The sequence below is a fragment of the Anticarsia gemmatalis genome, chromosome 24 (genome assembly GCF_050436995.1).
Source record: "Anticarsia gemmatalis isolate Benzon Research Colony breed Stoneville strain chromosome 24, ilAntGemm2 primary, whole genome shotgun sequence".
Taxonomy (NCBI): domain Eukaryota; kingdom Metazoa; phylum Arthropoda; class Insecta; order Lepidoptera; family Erebidae; genus Anticarsia; species Anticarsia gemmatalis.
Window position 1 is genome coordinate 1794047 of NC_134768.1, and position 14737 is coordinate 1808783.

General features: G+C 34.6%; 3 protein-coding genes across 3 annotated transcripts in view; 1 reads left to right on the forward strand and 2 right to left on the reverse strand.

Annotated features, from left to right (window-relative positions):
- Positions 1-3: 3 nt before the first annotated feature.
- On the reverse strand, positions 4-10158 carry LOC142983734 (NADPH-dependent diflavin oxidoreductase 1). The gene is made up of 7 exons (XM_076130750.1): positions 9710-10158; positions 8780-9069; positions 8340-8523; positions 4049-4269; positions 3141-3416; positions 2471-2697; positions 4-1931 (listed from the first exon to the last, which is right to left on the reverse strand). The coding sequence occupies exons 1-7, from the start codon at positions 10092-10094 to the stop codon at positions 1709-1711; spliced, it is 1806 nt and encodes a 601-aa protein (XP_075986865.1). The 5' UTR covers positions 10095-10158; the 3' UTR covers positions 4-1708.
- LOC142983737 (U3 small nucleolar ribonucleoprotein IMP4) lies at positions 4935-8057 on the reverse strand. The gene is made up of 6 exons (XM_076130754.1): positions 7775-8057; positions 7333-7495; positions 6699-6831; positions 6114-6252; positions 5621-5742; positions 4935-5144 (listed from the first exon to the last, which is right to left on the reverse strand). Exons 1-6 carry the CDS (start codon positions 7959-7961, stop codon positions 4959-4961), a joined length of 930 nt encoding a protein of 309 aa, XP_075986869.1. The 5' UTR covers positions 7962-8057; the 3' UTR covers positions 4935-4958.
- A 538-nt stretch (positions 10159-10696) lies between the features above and the next one.
- LOC142983735 (large neutral amino acids transporter small subunit 2) overlaps positions 10697-14737 on the forward strand; it is a 46810-nt gene continuing 42769 nt past the window's right edge. Inside the window, exon 1 of the mRNA XM_076130751.1 lies at positions 10697-10835. Coding sequence (XP_075986866.1) covers positions 10834-10835 — 2 coding nt within the window. The 5' untranslated portion in view covers positions 10697-10833. The remainder of the gene's footprint in view (positions 10836-14737) is intronic.

A 14737-nucleotide genomic window follows, 5' to 3' on the forward strand; every position in this document is an offset into this window, starting at 1 on the left:
TGTGATTGTTTTATTATTAAATGCATTATAAAAATAGGTACAAATTTACAAATACCTATTAAAAAATCTACATATTTGTGATTATAAATTGTGAAATGTCTTTATTGAGAATATATAATTTTATCAAAATGTTGCAGAATTAAAATTGGATAAATGGTTTATTGATGGGGCAACACTTGCCCTGAACTAAGTAATATTATGAATATGAGCTTACAGGCAACACAGAACGGGGGTTATGCGGATATCCGCATCTGGATTTGCTTAATGGTAACTGATTTATACGGTCTTATAAATAATGGAATTCGATTTAAAAATTAGCTAAACTCCTTTCTCTACTACATTGCCTACATACATAGGTTGGATAACATTTTTACATTTTTTATTTGGATTAAGTTAAGACAAAGGGTTGGTCGTGTTTTGTTAAAGTAAGTCATAAAATACCCTCACATTTTTAGTTTTATACCCAACCTTGCTTACGCTTCAACGTGGCACGGTAATAAACCATTTTAGATTAGTGTTGAATCAAATTTCCTTTCAGAAAATTATTCTCTTTAATTAATGCGTATGAGTTGGTAAGTGCAATCTAATTTACGTTATCCCATAAATGTATATTAAGTCCTTCGACTCGCAATCGTCTTTTATCTTTTCCCATAAATAAAATTATAAATATTAAAACTACTGGTACTAAAATAACTTATCTTTATGACATGGGCATATCTAGGAACAATTGGAACAGCAAAATAAATAAAGACTTCAGGAGGAGACCCTTGCCCAGCATTGATAAGATACAGCCTGGTGACAGACATGCTATTATTATCAAGTTCCAGTTTTACAGGCCGCAGGCTAGTGCCAGGTTACCTACCCGAAAGATATAATGAGAGATATAGAAAAAAACTGCCACAGTTCCTTTTGATAAGCTTTCCAGAAGTAGTGAAACCGTCTATAATTCCATTATTTTACCAATCCTTGTTCCTAGCTAAGCCCATGTATGGAGGTAACTTTTATCTGGACAATACATATTACATACACGTACTTATAAATTACAAGTCAATTCCTAAATATTGCTTTGTCTAAGGAACTTGTTAAATAAAGTTCTTTTATATGTACTAAATACATAAGTATCAGATAGCCTATCTGCTAGATATAGTTACAGATTTATTAAAAACAACTGCTAACATTTGATTTCTTCTTGTCAGTGCATAGTGGTATTTGACCTGGGCGTCTCCGTGCTTCAGAGGGCACGTAAAAAGTCGGTCCTGGATTGTCAACTAACATAACATTCGTTAAGTCACGTCAAAGGTCTTCGGGCGGCTTGAACAACTTTGACACTAGGTTGACCACTAACCATACGATAAGTATGAAAATAACCGTCAAATTCCATCTGATAGAGCTATCTGGTACTTATTTAATTCGATACATTTATTTGTACCTACATATTAGGTCGGGGAAAAGGTATTTTCGCATTATAGTATGTATGAACTTGTAATAAAATCTTTTCTCTGCACAAAAAAGCTCGATATTTGGGTACCTCACGAGCTCACTGAAAGAAACCTAATGAACCGTGTACTCATTTGTAATTCTTGAAGCCAAATAGATTTTATTACAAGTTCATACATACTATAAATCGAAAAGACTTTTTCCCCGACCTAATAATTTAGTTTACAAATAACAACAATACAAAATTGTGTTTTTGTAAGTCTCATATTAACTACCAAGCTTCGACCTGTAGCCGGCCTAAGTCCTCCATAGTTTTGATCATATACTGAGCGTCGTCGACACTACAGCCGCTGTAGTTAGCGATGACATCTCGTAACGCTTCCCGTACATTATCCGGCATGTTCTTAGCGTTGCCGGCTATGTAGATGTGAGCTTGATTGTTGATTAGATGCCAGAATAACTCGCCGTGTTCGGTTATTTTGTGTTGGACGTAACTGGAAAGAAAAAAAAATATTATGCTTATTGAAGGAAATAAATAGGTTTTGCATTGTTATTCATTGTTAGTTAGTCTCTGTGAGATCAAACTGGTTGTTAGCTGTTGATGTTTAGTATAGTTGGTACTTAACGAAATGTCAAAAACATATTTTAGAATAGAAATACAGTTAAATGGCGTCACAGATTCGTATTTTCGTTGATAATTAATGAGTACCTAATAAAATGTTTCAGTCTGAAATAATTACATGTAGCAGTATATTAGATGGATATTTTACAAGTACAAGTTTAATAATTTGAAATAATTTCTCATTAACCCAGTCAATTACTCAATACGGCATAAAGCTAGGATCTCCAAATATCACGCTTAACAAAATAAGAGAGTCAGCAACCACGGCGAGTGCAACTTGCGCCGAAACGTTAGGCATTTGAAGGTAGAACCTACGTGTTCCCGTTAATTCCCGTATCCTATTTTATATACTAAACATGCAACGCGAAAGTTTTTAAGTTGTGAAAATAAGAGCTTTTTAAATATTCTTACACTTTATTCTCCTGATCTCTCGAGAAGGCACAATACAAGCTAAGTTTATCTTCTGCCACCAGTCTCTCTAACTCAGTCCTACAATGGAAGTCCTTCTCCCTGTACCGGCAGCCGAAGACCAGGTGCATGGTGCGCTGGTCCAAGGTGTTGTGACTTTCACGCTCTTGAAGTAAGCTGCGGAACGGAGCGAATCCAGTCCCTGGGCCAATCAGGATGTGTGGGATTGACTGAAAGACAGATTTAAATCGGTATTTTTATTTGGTTTCTGTCTATCTAATGGGATGGCGTAATTTGATGTGAGTATGCATGCATTTTAACTTATTATTATATAACATATTGTTATTATTTTCGTTTGTGTCAGAAAATTTTATTTTTTGTTGTGTTATCTTTTTATAGCATGTTTTTTAAATGGCAATACTTGTATTTTTTTAAAATAATTTGCTGGGTTTAAAAAATATGGTATAATAAAAAATATATAAATATGAGTTCTTTTATTATGTTTTTGAAGGCTATGAAATATTTTTCTTTTACATAAACATTTCATGATTAATTTCAGTCCATACATCAGGATTGAAATTAATACTGAAATATTATTTTACTGAATTATGAAATATTTTTCATATAGGTATATTTGTTGTCTATTTATCTATATAATAATAACAATACTAACCACATCATCCGGAAAAACAAAAGTACCCTGTTTAATCCATCCATACACTTTATCACCTAGTTGCAAGCTTCTAAGCCAGTTCGAGGCTAAGCCGAGCCGCGGCTTCTTCATCTTGCTATAATACTGTACCACAGCGACCAGGATGTCGAGACTCCGGCCTCGAGAGCGAAGACAACTGCTCGCTATGGAGTATGAACGAGGTTTGATGGTGGAAAACAACTCGAATAACACTGGTAGTGTTAGTTTTGATGCTGATTTGTGAAAGTCGTGGAGTACCTGAAAAAGTTACATATTATGTATCTAATACTAACATTATAAAGCTGCTGAAGCTGAAAAGTTTGTTTGTTTGAACGCGCTAATCTCAGGAACTACTGGTTACTGGTTACTACGAGGAAGGCTTTAGGGTATATAACATCACGCTACGACTATTAGTAGCGGAGTAGCAGCGAAAAATGTTACTAAAAGGGGGAAAATTATGTTTATCTCTTATGTGACGCAAGCGAAGTTGCAGGGATCAGCTAGTAATACAATAAAATTATGATATACAAATAAATCATCCCAGATTTTCTTGCACTTATGTTAGAGTCGGCTTCCAGTCTCCACACATAAAACTCCACCGGTTGCAGTTGATATGATATTTTACATGGAGCGACTGCCTATCTGACCTCCACATTCCAGTTACCTGACATATAACATGATACCCTTCGGTTAGACTGGTTGAAGTCTGACAACCAGTCTAACCGAAGGGTATCGTGTGATATCCCAGGTAACTGGGTTGTGGAGGTCTGATAGGCAGTCGTTCCATCTAAAACACTGGTATCCAGCTGCATCCGGTGAGACTGGAAGCCGACTCCAACACATCTTGGAACAAACGCTAAGCTAATAAATATAAGTATTTTTTAGTTCACCTCTAAAATAGTCCGCCTCGGTCGTCTACAGTAATTAAGCCAGTCTTCCTGTCCTTCAGCGGTGCTGAGTTCTATACACTTATTTCTTTCTAGCGTGTCTTCTGACACTTGTGCGAGGAGAGAGAACACATATTGCGTGGGGTAACACTTCAGGTCCCAGTACTGTTCCGCTATCTCGAACACTGTGAGCTCTCGTTGAAGGAACTCTGGTACGGGCATGTCTGAAATTTATTTATTTATCACCATCTTACACTATATTTACATATGTTAGTTATAGGTAAATATGTGTTAAAACTATAAAGCATTCTATATTCGATAAATTATCTTCTTAGATATATTTATTATAGTTTTAATAACGTATGTGTAGCGTAAAAAAAAACGTAATTTAAAGTGTACATGTATACTAAAATAAATAACAGGCGTAGTGGACTCCAGCCTTACTCTCTATCTTTCCGAGTGTTCTGTCACGGGACGGGTATGAGATACAAATACAATTGATGCTATTCGTTATGCATCATGCATAATTAATGTTCTATGATAACTAACATAATAATAAAATAAAAATAGCACAAAAATGACATATAGAATTAATAAAGACATATTTTCGGGTGATTTTCAATGATCTGTAACTCTGAGAGAAATGGTCGTAAAGCATAAATAAGCAAATTGTAGCTCCAAGTGTCTACTTTTCAGATACGACTACGAATTTTTTAACACCCATATAACTCAAGTAATATAAATGAGCAAATGTGTTTATTTGTTCGTTCGAATTTGACCGGGTAATAGATTAAAGTACATATATACTAGGAAAGGACATAGACTAGGTTTTTCTAAGCAAGGCCGCAACTGCAGACATAATCAAATAAGGCCCAAAATAAAACTCCACTTATACAAAAAGTGTTTTATTAATCTATTGTTCCTCCTGCCAGCCGTCCTCGTGGCTGAGGAACCGTCTCTTGCTGGCGGTGTTCATGTAGGGCCGGAGCGCCCACTCCGTGTCGGCCGCGTCCAGCGCCTCCAGCGTGCCGAGCCTGATGCTGTACAGCTTCATCTGGAAGCGGGGACCTATCTCTGATAGCTCGATGTCTTTACCAGCCTGCAAAGACAAAAAAACATGTAAAATTCGTTTTTTTTCCATAAATCGTTTGTGGGTTGGGGCTTGGAACAAATATCTGTGACAATAAATAATATTGACAAATATCATTTCACAATTCATACACAGTTATTTGATTCCAAACTAGGCAGAGCTAAGACTATGGTAACCAAATAACAGATAAATGGGATTCTATCACACTACACGAGGCGCTACGGTTATTGCGGCGATGAGACCACGTTAACCACTGTGCCAGTTAATTGTTAATTGGACAGGTAACATTGGGCTACCCTTAACAAATTATTACTTCTAAGGAATATTTATACTAAATTTCAACTTTATATGCTCAGTAGTTTAGGCTGTACGTTGTCCATCAGTCAGTTACTCAGTAACGGAAGAGTTTTATATATGTATGTTGAGTATATAGAAAGAATAGGCAAATTTGAGCCACAAAAAATATTAATAATAGAGTGTAGTACCTTTTTGTACGTGTGTTGTCTAAATGAGATGTAATCATCGTGGTTAGCGAACGTGATCACTCGCTTAGAGTCCGGCTTCGGCACCGGGAATAAATACTTTAGTATACTCATTGTTCTCAGACCTGAAATATAAAACATTTCATTTAAAATATCATACAAATTCTACAGCAAAAGAATTAGTCTTGTCATGGTCATTTTTACAAACATACAAACAAAGTCCAACCAGACCCATAAACCATGGGTATTTGTAGATATCAAAAACAATTGTTTCGTATGCAAATTGTCATTGTGAACAGGCCGAGTCATGCCTTTATTTATTTTTTGGAGTAGCTCAGTACTTTCACATCCATACATCGCATCGCATTTGTCATTATCGAAGGACATTTATACCAATACGTGTTTTTTTTTTAGTTTTAGCATAGATAGTTTCAATCATTTTATAATTAAGACAGTAATTAATGTTTTTAGCTATTAATAGCAGAATATTACTCACCCAGGTCAGTTTTAAAGTTATGGAACACAAGATGTGGGTACTGCTCACTCATGGGTCCGATGTCTGGTATATCGTGGCGCATTACCACGCCGGACAATGTGAACGACGCCGTCGGTCCGTACGGCAAGTGGCATATTACCTACAACAAAACATTTATAACATTAGAAAAAATCATAAATTTCGAAATTATATGTGTATTAGAAATAGAAATATTTATCACTTGCTCTAACGGTGAAGGAAAACATCGTGATGAAAACCAAGTATGTCTAAAATTTGTAATATATTTATTGAGGGCATGCATCAAGTCCCCAACCTGCACTTGGCCAGCATGGTGGACTCAAGGCCTAAGCCCTCTCGCATGTGGGTGAAGACCCTTGCCCTGCAGAGGGACAGTGATGGGTTAGAAAACAAAAAAAAACATAGAAAAGACATTCCTAATTCATTGCATTGCATAGTGGTCACAAGCTGACTGAACAGTTACTCAGCCCGTTTAAGACGTTATGCATTATAATATTAAATGTAATTAACTCTCAAAATTCTTCTAAGTATTTTAAAAAGATTTGTACAATTAATTTAAATACTCACCAAACTGTCAGGTACACCTCTATGTTCATGTACTACAATAAAGTCTGTGACCTCATTAGCTCGGCACGCATGAATCAGTTGCGACATCTCATAACCACCACGGTTCATACGCTGACTGTTTGGGAATATTAACCTAAAAAATGAGCAACATTGTAAAATATCCAAAAATATAAGAATTGAGGGTTTATTTTGACATGTTTAATTTGTTCTTATGAAATGTTAGGTACACAACAGTTTATGAACTAAATTTATAAATCCAAAATCAAACTTATGTAAAATTGATATGGGGTCATAAATTTTCAGGATATTTATATTTTTTTAAGTTTTATTAAGTAGCTCTCTTTTTGACCTGCTCTTAAATCTCAGACTTTAATTTTCTGATCTCTGACTTAGTTAGAAAATATTTGTATATTATAATTTCTAGGGATCATAGCAAGTGGCATTCCTAAATCTTTGCCTACCCCAAATGGTATGTTTCATAGTTCATAGATAATATTGACTATCATAATGATTCATTGACTCTCATAAGTGTCAGCATTTGACCTAAATGAATAAATGATTTGATTTTGACTTTTCATATTCTTTCATTTACAACTAATTAAGGACATATAAGCAGACTACAGTTAACACTCACCTAAGTTCCTTAACAAACATCTTAAGCCTAGCACTGGGCTCCCTAGAAGTAGTGATCATGATCTTAGGGTCCTCAACTCCTGCGTATCTGTACTCATCATCCTGTGCACTCTGAGTGTTCGCTCCTCCACTGAACCCACCTATTACTGCTGCTCGTTCTGGACCTGGAGTATGAAGGCGATTGTAAATAGGTTGGCACTTGTTTAAAAATTTTGAAAGCAATTTATTATTACTTAAGTTGATAAAAAACCAAAGAAACTGAACTTAATTGCTTGTGTTTAATTTTTGCTAAAAGCTTCCATAAGGGTTCTCAGTTGTAAGGCAAAGAATGAACTAAGCTTGTTACAAAGTTTGTATACAACTTAGGTTACATTAGTTTAATTTTTGCAAAAAAAAAACGAAAATAGCAGTGAGAAAGCATGTTAGATGAATTCCAAACTTACCTTTGTCTTCATAATCTATCCTTTTCTGTAAAGCTAGGGCTTCCTTTCTCAAATCTCCATGGATAGGAATGTTTTCTTCCAAACTCTTTTTCAATTGATCTTTTTTCGCTTGTATGTTCTTCTGTTTGTCTTCTACGGACTTCCTGTAGAGGTACTCGCGGCGCAAACGCGCCTGTCGTCGCAGCATTGTTGAAGTTTTGTGTTCTTTTCACTTATTTTTTATTAAATTTGTATAAACATACCGCACGCTACGATAATCGCGTGAAAATGACAGCTCCACACGTGTTTACAATTTTGACATTAACAATTTACGTTTAGTTATTGCTATTGAAAAGTTGATTTTATTGGGATAAAAAGTAATTTAGGTAAAAGCAACTTTGATTATTTTATAAAATAAGGTTTTATTTTATTTAGGTTCGCAATGCGATTTGTAATTCGTATTTAAATATTATTAAAATGTACGAAACAATTTTAAAACTATGTAAGCATAACGAAACGTAATTATTCGTTCGGAAATGGAAATTGCAATTTTGCTTCGTAAATAAATCGTTTAAAAATAACTTACCCTGGTGATACTCCTCAACCAGAAGCTTGTAATGAGGTTTTATATCAATATTATGTTCCTCAAATATGCTAAACAGGTCGGCCACGTCGTCCCTTGAGTTGCGAGGGCGAATATTGAACACATCACCTGGTTTATAATGCAGTTCAGTGTCTCCAGCACTTCTGAGAGACATTAATCTTACATCCTGCAAAACAAAACAATATTTTCAATTTTTCAAACATTATTTTGATAAGGCAGCAGGAATTTATAAACGTTTTTGCATAAATCTGTAGGAAAATTAACTCTAGTTTTAAAACCATTTAAATTCTGTGCTAAAGAACAACAGCTTAAATTACTATTGATTCTGTCAAAGTTCTGTTTGTGTTCTGTTCTGTTTTATGACTGATTAATACATAAACATAAAAAATATATTTACATTGATTGAACCTAGTTCAACTCACCTGAAAGTGTGTTTCATCCGTAGTTCTCTCATTCTTTTCAACCTCCAAAAGACAAGCACCCAAATAACTATCATTGACAGTCTTATCAAAATAAATATCTTTACTGATACCGTTCAGAACAAATTCTCTTTCATCTTTTATTAGCGATACTTTCCATCTCGGTACAAATGTGTTCTGGACATTCTCTGCCTGTATTTGTGGGTAATAGAGCCTTAGCTTTGAGAAGTAGTCTTTAATCCATGGAGCCATGACTGCGTCATTACCTAAATCATGCTGGTAGTCACAGAGGCCTGGAAAATAAGACTGTTGTCACTACATATTAAGTTTGTAATCAATAACATACATATATACATAACTGTCTTTTTCCATAGGAGTCGGTAGAAACTAAAGATTGCAATGCTTTCAATAGCCCCAATTTAATTAAGTCCAGTAGTCACAATTTTATGAAAATTTGTTCACAATAGACTTAAAATGTACAGAACATATTTTTATTTGCTTTTCAATAGATAAAGGAAGACTGTGTTTGGTAATAATTTGTTAACCTGCTGAAATCTGGATGAAGCCAGTATCAAATACCAGTATTGTACATCTTTATGGTCATTAAAACTAATTAAAAGTCACACAATAATACTAGCAGTTTTATATCTAAAATATCAGGTGTTTAAATTATTCAGCCATGGTGATATTTCAGGTGAAACCAGTTTCTTTATTACCTATTAAAGTGACTTTATTTTTAGATGATTTTTACAATTTTATTCTTTAATAAGACATGTATTTAAATTTATTTTATAGCAGAATTATATCAGGTTCCCAGTTCCTTATAGTTGCATTTACATGACGCTGTAGCTGACTGAGTCTACTAGCCAACTGGAACAGATGTTTTGTTACTATATATTGCAAAACTGATTCAAAATTAACATTAAAACTTACCTATATCAAGCAGTGGAGTCGCACCCAACTGCGTCAGCCTCTTATGAAGCTTCTTCGCCGCAAAATTGAACTTAGTATACGAAGAATCACCGAAACCTAGTACTCCATACTTCAGCCTTGCTAACGAATTAGACGGCAGGTTTCTTCGCAACAGAAACTTCCAAAACCTCTTCATATTATCCGGCTCATCGCCTTGCCCAGTCGTGGCAACGACAAATATCGCAAAATCCTCCTGTATAAGTCTTGATATCGGATAATCGTCGAGTGCTTGAACTGGCCCTCGAAAACCTAAAACCTTCGTCATACGCCATATTCTCTCCGCCGCTTCCTGAGCCGTGAAAGTCTGGCTGCCATATAACACAATAAGTCGGCCCGGATCACTCATTTTTAATTGATATTTTCACTAATTATTTTACAATTCAGCCAAAACACTATGTTATCAGCTGTTAACTGACATTTGACAGTGATGACACTTGTCATTTGATGATACAGCAAAGTGCGAAATTGCGTACAGATATTGAAGCTCGAACCGGTTACTTATTCAGCCTACTCAATAATTCAGACGTGTCTACTGGAAATCATTAATTATTTACTTTTTTAACCTACCGTGTTACTTACAATAGTATATGGATTTCAAAGCATTATTCTTTACGGCTGTAGATGATCTTATTTTTCAGATCCGAATAACATTATTATTTAATTTTCTTGTTAAGCGTGCTAAAACTTACGACAATTATATCGCTCGACACTAATAGTATTAAATTAAGGAAGTCTGTTATTTCTTGTGATTTATTCAAGCGATTTCTAGTATAATTTCATCGTATAACAAGAGTCATTAGTAAAATACTATCGGAAAGCCGTCAAATGAAGACGCTTAGTAATAATTTTCTGAAAACTTCAACCCCATTGCATCCCCCGTTCAATACTTCAATATGGTTCTCTCTATTGCACCCACAGAAAGTAATCTTCCATCTCGCATTTATTTGGCGCACGGCAGTCTCGCGGCCCGTGTTGGCGGGCTTAGTCGCTCCGGTAGAAAAACCGCGGGAAATTGTTTCAGTGCAGTGACTTTTTATTTGCGAATATATTTTAGTGAATTAAATAGTTAAATTAAATAAACCAAAATGTAAGTAATATTTTTACACTATCGGATTATTTATTTATGTGATAATATGTTGTTAAAAATATGTTTAACCTTTGACATTTCGCTCCTGTTTTTTTTAATAATAAATATTTTATAAAATGATTAGTAATTTATCGGTACTACAATAAAATTTGTGGCGTTAATGCTGACTTAAAAAACCAATTTTACATAAAATGATTTGATCCAAAAATATTTTGTATACACCGGCACATAATTATTATCATGTTATATTATAACGCGTGTAAAAAATATTTTCGCAAATATTAAATTACAAATTAACGAGCCTAATCCTTATTCTAATTAACTCTACCGAAAAATTTTAGGTTTATTCGAATTTCGTAGGATCTACGCCATACAAATAATTTCAAGTAACACTCATATAAAATGTCCTCTCACATTTAAGAAACTAGCATTACATTATTATTAGAAAATTGTAGTTTAATAACTGTCTTCAATTTTCTATTCAACGTGCTTCTTGAGCGTGAGCACGATGTCCACGCTTGCTTAAACGATATAATAATTATTTAAAGTAAAGTGCGACAACAGTAAACATTATCTTCCGTAATATTTTCCCACTGCCGCTAACAAATTGACTGTAATATAATTAAATTGTACCGTATCAAAAGTCTGATGTACAATATTTATTGGAAAACGGTTAAAGAATGCCAATTCATCACCACACGTGCAAATCGATTTTCAAATTTTGCACATTATAACGAGATGCCTAAGCCTATTTTCATGTCTATGGATAAAAAAAAAGTTTTGTTCCATATCCGGCATTGCTGCTTCCATCCATTTTCATTTTATAGAAAATATTTCCCGCGTTAAATTTCTCGGATGTTGCGTCAGTTGGTTGGACCACGTGGCGTCATCGATCCGTCCCCCACCCCATCCCCGCAGCTTTCAGTACCCTCTGTAACCCCAAAATGTCTTTTACCTTTGACCCCTAGCGGACAATCGGCGCAGAGATGAATAAAGATATAAAGCTTTGATCAATTTTCATTAAAAGGACTGTAATTTGTAGTTTTCTGTTTGATCTCAGCTAGATATTATAATAATTGTACCTACCTGACGTCTTAGCTACGTCATATTGAGTGTTAAGACTATAAGATCTGCGCACGTGGTTACACATTTTAATTATTTTTAAACAATATGTCGTTAAAATAAATATTTGAGAACGTTACAAGTGGCCTTCTGTAGTTACAGCTTAATTCAACTTCAGGTCTTGAATAAATATAATTATATTTTTGCATTAATAATATGGACAAATGGTCGAATAAAACGATAATTTCCAGCGAAATACTGAAAATATAATAGTTTCTGTTCAAAACCGTAACTCTCTAGCGAAGTTGCGTCAACTCGCGCGTTTTGTGCCAAGTGCCGACTAAAGCTCAGGCACTTTGTACTAGGCCTTTAGCTGCATTGATGCAGTCTGTAGTTTAAAAAAACAAACACTTTTTAAATAAGTTGGCACCATTCCGTTTTTGAAGGTAGAAATATTTTAGGAAAACTTTTCAGAAAAAGTTAGCTTTCTAATCACATAATAATTTGTACCTAAATAAAATTAACTATTTATATGTATATTGTTATTATGTAGAGGAATCTTTTTTAATAATATGTTTACAATCATTTTGGTAATAAAAAACCACGAAATTATATTGACATATTGTTTTGTATTTGGGCTTTAGCAATTACGATTTGCTTGCCCTATAGACTTTTGGGTCAGGACTTATGCTTCCCTAAGGGGTTTACCTGGGTATCAATGCATATAAAGATCTACATTTTAATTATACCAGAAAATACAAATCTCAATCAAAATTATAAATAGAGTAGGTAGGTATCTAATAAGATTTTCTTAGAAAATTGCGTAGAACAAGTTGTATTTTTATGGCATCCATTTTTAATTAATGTAAATTTTTGTTATGTAACTTTTTTATATCAAGTAATAATAAGATGTATCATATTATTACAAAAAATGTGTTTGTGTGTTAAAATTTGACACAGAAACGAGTTATCTGAATGTTTTGAATTTATTAGTAATAATAAATTATCATAGAACAAACTGTATCCATGCGAATTCCGTATCGCGACTCTAGATAGATAATGTCAAATGTTGGTTATAGAATGACGAAGGAAAATTATGATTTTCTTTGTCTATTAATTAATGAATTAATTAAAACTTCTACTTAATACAACAAATTTATAAGATGGACTTAATGCCTAAGGCATTTTCTGCCGGTCTACCTTAGGGTGGTGCAGAGATAGAAATTGTTCCATTTTCATCTCGGGTGATCCTTGCCGCGGCAGCAGAAGGATATAATTATGGAGTTAATGGCATTATCATTTATCATTAAAGGAAGATTAGATTAAAGCTCTTTGTCTAGTAATGTATCGTCTGGAATGAAAGGTGCTTATCATTATAAGTAAAGACGATCTCGCCTAAGATTCTATTATATTTTAACCTTAAGGAACTGATGTAACCACCTGAACCTTCTGAAAAGTGTTACACAATTTTAACCATAGAAAGCGATTTCTGTTTTCTATGATTTTAGCCATGTAAAAACCGTTACTACTATAAAGCCTTTTTCTTGCAAGATAAGACGCGAATAACGAGCTAATTTTCTTTCGTTATAAACAATACAAGTAAAATCCAAATAGGTAGAATCCTTCTCAAATCGGGCGGGTGATAAAGCCTGCGGGTCAACGACCTCGCCTGACGTCAGAGGTCTGAAACTACGACAATATCGTACCTATACTAGCGTACTTTGCTTGCAAAACTGGGGGCTGTAGTGACGTCATGCAAAGGGATGAATAAAGGAACAAATGAGGTATGTAGGAATTGTAGAAAATGACTGAGTTTTGACTCATCTTTTTCAAGAATTTTCACAAGGAAATATTCGATTTCTATGTTGTCTTGTCCGGGATATTTTGTGTACCTTATCTTTGAAATTCTGTTTAAAGAGTTTGTTGTACCGTAACTAATTAGGCGCCTAAACCCAGCTGCGCTCACCGGTCGGTAAAGGATCAGTGGGTTAAGCATCCCTTGGTGCGGTCATTCCATAGATGGGTGACAACTGACAACCTAGCGGTATTTGAACTCGGCGTCTCCGTGCTTCGGAGGGCACGAAAAAAGTCGGTCCGGATCCACGTCAAAGGCCTTCGGGCTTATTGAACAACTTTGACACTAGGTTTCCCACTAAGCATACGGTAAGAAGAGAATAAGACTGTGTAACTAATCAAGGCTTAGAGATGGAAAAAAGTACAGTAATTCATGAATGACATTGGCCGTTCGGTTGTATATTCTCCAGTGATGAAAATGTGTCCTTTTTTTTTTCTCTCCCAAAGATATCTATTATGTATTCCTCTTAGTATTCTTTTAAGTTTGAAACAAACCTAGTGATACATTAAGATATTCTTGCTGCAGTCGTTCAAAATGCCATACCCTTTAGACGACAGTCACGCGATAATAAATCTGTGGCAATCTAATTCTTGTGTGTCGTCAGCCGATTGTCAAGGTGCCACCATTATAGTATTTATTGAGACAGTCCCGATATTTTTGTCACATATTGTTGATTGTCATATTATCTTGATGGTATGTCTATTTTAAGTATTATAAAGAATACTTAGAAATTGCTCGAGGGGTGTGAAAAATTACGATTGTAATCTTACTAAAAATATTTATTAAAGCGAGTCTCAGTCCTCTGCGTTTTTACGACTAAACTATCGAACCGATTTGGACCAGATGTATACTTTTCTGTTTTTCAATATTCAGTTTTAATTTTCCCAATTTAAGTACAGGGGTTAAGATTAACTGACAAGCATTTTGCTTGACATTTTAGCACAAATTGCTTTGCTCCATTCTTTCTAACTATTAGTAAGTTGTT

Coding starts and splice junctions, on each gene's coding strand:
- LOC142983737 (XM_076130754.1), bottom strand. CDS start 7,961: ATGCTGCGACGACAGGCGCGTTTGCGCCGCGAGTACCTCTACAGGAAG. Junction 7,496..7,774: donor GATAGATTATGAAGACAAAG/GTAAGTTTGGAA, acceptor TTCATACTCCAG/GTCCAGAACGAGCAGCAGTA. Junction 5,145..5,620: donor GACAACACACGTACAAAAAG/GTACTACACTCT, acceptor TTGTCTTTGCAG/GCTGGTAAAGACATCGAGCT.
- LOC142983734 (XM_076130750.1), bottom strand. CDS start 10,094: ATGAGTGATCCGGGCCGACTTATTGTGTTATATGGCAGCCAGACTTTC. Junction 9,070..9,709: donor GACTCCACTGCTTGATATAG/GTAAGTTTTAAT, acceptor CTTATTTTCCAG/GCCTCTGTGACTACCAGCAT. Junction 8,524..8,779: donor CGGATGAAACACACTTTCAG/GTGAGTTGAACT, acceptor TTTGTTTTGCAG/GATGTAAGATTAATGTCTCT.